The sequence below is a fragment of the Otolemur garnettii genome, unplaced genomic scaffold (assembly GCF_000181295.1).
Source record: "Otolemur garnettii isolate 467f Iridium unplaced genomic scaffold, OtoGar3 scaffold00195, whole genome shotgun sequence".
Lineage (NCBI taxonomy): Eukaryota > Metazoa > Chordata > Mammalia > Primates > Galagidae > Otolemur > Otolemur garnettii.
Genome location: NW_003852590.1, coordinates 2,372,431 through 2,376,681, shown reverse-complemented (window position 1 = coordinate 2,376,681; position 4,251 = coordinate 2,372,431). Strand labels below are relative to the sequence as shown.

The following is a 4,251-nucleotide window of genomic DNA, read 5'->3' as shown; positions in this document are numbered from 1 at the left end:
ATTCACGCTTCGCCATTCCTGTGATGCTTCACTAAGAATAATGTGTTCCACCTCCATCCAAGTTAGTACAAATGCTGCAAAATCTCCATTTTTTTAATGGCCAAATAATATTCCATGGTATACATGTACTACAGCTTGCCAATCCATTCCTGGGTTGAAGAGCATTTAGGCTGTTTCCACATTTTAGTGATTGTAAATTGAGCTGCGATAAACAGTCTAGTGCAAGTGTCTTTATAATAAAATCCCTAGCTATTTTAAAGACAGGGATCTTGCTCTAGCTCAGGCTGGTCTTGAACTCTTCAGCTCAAGCAATCCACCCTCCTTGGCATCCCAGAGTGCTAGGATTATAGGCGTGAGCCACTGTACCCAGGGTTTGTTTTTTAAAAAAACTACCACGAATCTAGAATCTCTTGGGGGTAGAAAATCAGGGCATTTTTTTAAAGTGTGACAGGTGATTCTAATGTGCAGCCAGAGTAAGAACCTTTGAGTTTGGACTAAGGCAGTAGAACTCAACCTTGGCTGAGGAAGGAGAATTTGCTTGAGCTTAGTAGTTTGAGACTTACCTGAGCAAGAGTGAGACTCGAACTCCTAAAAACATGAAAAACCCAGCCGGGCACTGCTGCAAGCAGCTATAATCTGAGTGGCTTTCAGAGGCTGAGGCAGCGGGATGCACACAGCCCAAGTCTGAGGTTGCAGTGAGCTATGACACCATTGCACTCTGCTCAGGGCATAGGGTGGGACTCTGTCTCAACAACAACAAAAGAATTATGGCTGGGTTCTACCCCTAAAAAGTCTTATTTAATTATCTTAGGGTGTAGCATGGCATTTGGAATTTTTCAAAACTGCTCAGGTGTTTATAATAGGAAACTGGGAAAGAGACTATAGGAGAAAAAGTCAGCTAAAAATCGCCACTCAGATTTCCACTGGTAAAAACAAAAGGGAAGCACAAGTATCAGACCACAGGACTCTATTATAAAGTTGTTTACCTCAAAGGAAGTACCCTCTGCCTGTGACCCTAAAGTAATTAGAGGTTGTTCATATGACTAATTAAAGTATCCTCCTGGGCAGTTGTTAGAGAATCTGACAGTTGGTAGCATAAAAAATTTAACAGAATGAACATAAACCAGGCAGGAGCATGCGGGGTACCAAAGTGTTAACATACTCATCTTTACATTGGTATCGGCTTCTCATTATGCCTGTATGTCTCCACACCTTGAACTCTGAACCTGAGTTCAGCTGCTGGGCACTTGTTAAAAATGCAAATTCAAGGGCTCAGATGTATTGGATCAGAAACTTTGGGAATGGGGCTGAACAATCTAAAGGCCCTCCAGGTGATTCTGATACACCCAAAAGTTGGATTAATACCACTTAACATCTTAGGGGAAAAAGGTATAGGGCAGCTCTCAGAGGCCAGCCAGGCCTCTTTCACATACCCTCACCTCTGACCCTGCTTGGCAGATAAGGAAAACTATCCCATGGATTCTATTTTCATTTATTCCAAATCACAGAAATAACTTAGTGAGATCACAAAGTCACCAGTGTTTGTTTGATAAAGTATAAACTTTTTTTTTTTTTGAGGCAAAGTCTCATTCTGTCGCCCTCAGGAGAGTGCTGTGGCATCACAGCTCACAGCAACCTCAAACTCTTGGGCTTACGCGATTCTCTTGCCTCAGCCTCCCAAGCAGCTGGGATACACAACGCCTGGCTATTTTTTTTTTTTTTTGTAGTTGTTATTGTTGTTTGGTAGGCCCGGGTCAAGTTTGAATCCATCAGCCCCAGTGTATGTAGCCAGCACCCTACCAGCACCAAACCAAGTATAAACATTTTAATTACACATATCTGCATCATCAGTTGGCCTAGTTATAGGTTTGATCTTAATTCCAGCATTAATATGTTATTTCATAGAGTTGCGTTTTTTTTAATTCACAGACTAATTTGAACAGATATTTCTTTTTAAATATTTAGTTACAGTTGTTTTATGTTGCTCTTGTCATTAAAATCCTAATTTTGTCTTAGAGTTCAAACAAAGGTACACTTTTTATGGGAATGAATCAGAATTGTGGATGGCAGATATGACTAATTAGTACTAGAAAAATCATTTAAGTTAGCAACATGAATTATGTAACACAATCAGTGGAGAAATTAGCCCCCAGAATGAGAGTTTGATTATATTTTTAACATATTCAATTATAGAATTAGTTTTCTTTGTTTTTACCTCTTCTACTCCTGAGTACAAATGGTAGCAGAGACGTTGGATTGTTCCTACTGAGGTAAAAGCTTCTGCAATACCACCTCTAGTAAGAGCCAAGCTAGCTATTAAATTTCCTAAAAATTAAACAAGAAAATGCTTGTGTTACTTAATTGATATAAGCTGATTTGTTTATGCATAATATTAGAAAAAGTTTGAGCCAAAAGGTATCTCTTGATGAAGCAGTGCTGAGAAAAAGCATACACATACAAACACACACACACACGCACACACATATATATATATATTTGAGACAGAGTCTCACTATGTCGCTCTTGGTAGAGTGCTATGGCATCACAGCTCACAGCAACCTCAATCTCTGGCATAAGTAATTCTCTTGCCTCAGTCTCCCAAATAGCTGGGACTACAGGTGCCTGCCACAACTCCTGGCTATTTTTTGTTGCAGTTGTCATTGTTGTTTAGCTGGCCCAGGCTAGGTTCGAACCTACCAGCCTAGGTGTATGTGGCCGGTGTCCTACCCACTGAGCTGTGGGCACTGCCCCAAAGTATGTATATTTATTTATGTTTTATTTATTATTTTTTTATTTCTGAGACAGAGTCTCACTATGTCGCCCTTGGTAGAGTGCTGTAGCATCACAGCTCACAGCAACCTCAAACTCTTGGGCTTAAGTGATTCTCTTGCCTCAGCCTCCCAAGTAGCTGGGACTACAGGTGCTCAACACAATGCCCGGTTGTTTTTTTGTTGCAGTTGTTTAGCTGGCCCAGGCTAGGTTTGAACCCACCACCCTTGGTGTATGTGACTGGCGCTGTAACTACTGTGCTATGGGTGCCAAGCCTAAATCATGTATATTTAAATGCAGAATAAACTTTCCTCAAAATTATGGTTTGGTTCTATGTCAGAAACAATAAAGTTATATAAGTTTATGTAAGAGTGGGAAAATTTGAAAATTAGAGATTTTCATCCTTCCATGGCTTCAGAGTATATTTTAAGGTTTTTAGAGTCTTACTCTGTCACCCTGACTAGAGTGCAAATTGTCATCATAACTCACTATAACCTCAAACTTTTGGACTCAAGCAATCCTCTTGCTTCAACCTCCTGCATAACTAGATTACAGGCACATTTTACCACATCTGGCTAATTTTTCAATTTTTTGTGAACATGGAGGCTCTCTCTGTTTCTAGGCTCAAACTTCTGGGCTCAAGCGATCCTCCTGCGTTAGCCTCCCGAAGTATTAGTATTACAGGTGTGAGCCACAGACTTGGCCTAAGCACCCATTGATCACCTATTATGTGTGACCTGGTGAGTTACAGTCTAGAATAGATGCAGTTACACAATTGGTATTAAGTGTGTCCAGAACTCCTGGAAACACTTTTCTTCAGTATGTTGCGTAGAGATGTAGAGAACTCTTAGCAAATGTGCTCAACTGGACAAAAGGAAACCAGACATGTAGGTGTAGCAGTGTAAATCTGCCACAGCTATTTTAAGCTAGGCAGGTGTAAATTTTGTTGTTGGCAGTTCATAGCTGAATTCTCATTTCATATCCTGGAAAAAGTAATTAGGAAAGCATAAAAGTCTGTGTTCAGAGTTACTCAGAGAATGCTCATTGTTCCATGTAGACTTACCATGGTGTTCTATGTAGATAAACATGGGTTCATTCTTGACACTGTGTGACAGGATATCAGGTGTATTATTTTATTGTTACTCAGATTACCAAAAAAAAAAAAAAACTTTTTGAAAATCGTTTTATGTGGTTATAGTTAACTTCAGTCATTTCATACCTGCCATGACAATTGTAGGGGGATGAACTGAATACAGGCTATCAACTAAAATAGTAACACCTCTTGCAAACAAAGTAATATGGTCCACATCTGTGATGACTTTAGCCAATACAATAATCTAAAAACAAAAAAGAAGCATTGAATTATTGAACATTTTCTACTCAGCTTTTCTAATGAAGCTCTTATGATTTTGTCCATACTTTCTAGGAGGATAAAGGGGGCATTTGTTGGATTCACTAAACCCAGAAAGTGTTGGTGGAGGA

The 4,251-nt window shown here is 39.6% G+C and overlaps 1 protein-coding gene across 1 annotated transcript in view; it reads right to left on the bottom strand.

Annotated features, from left to right (window-relative positions):
- The window catches only part of ANKAR (ankyrin and armadillo repeat containing), a 74,911-nt gene that overhangs the window by 7,052 nt on the left and 63,608 nt on the right, over positions 1-4,251 (bottom strand). The window contains exons 18-19 of the mRNA XM_003801035.1: positions 3,989-4,106; positions 2,216-2,325 (exon numbers count right to left, since the gene is read on the bottom strand). Of these exons, the coding sequence (XP_003801083.1) occupies positions 2,216-2,325; positions 3,989-4,106 (228 nt within the window). The remainder of the gene's footprint in view (positions 1-2,215; positions 2,326-3,988; positions 4,107-4,251) is intronic.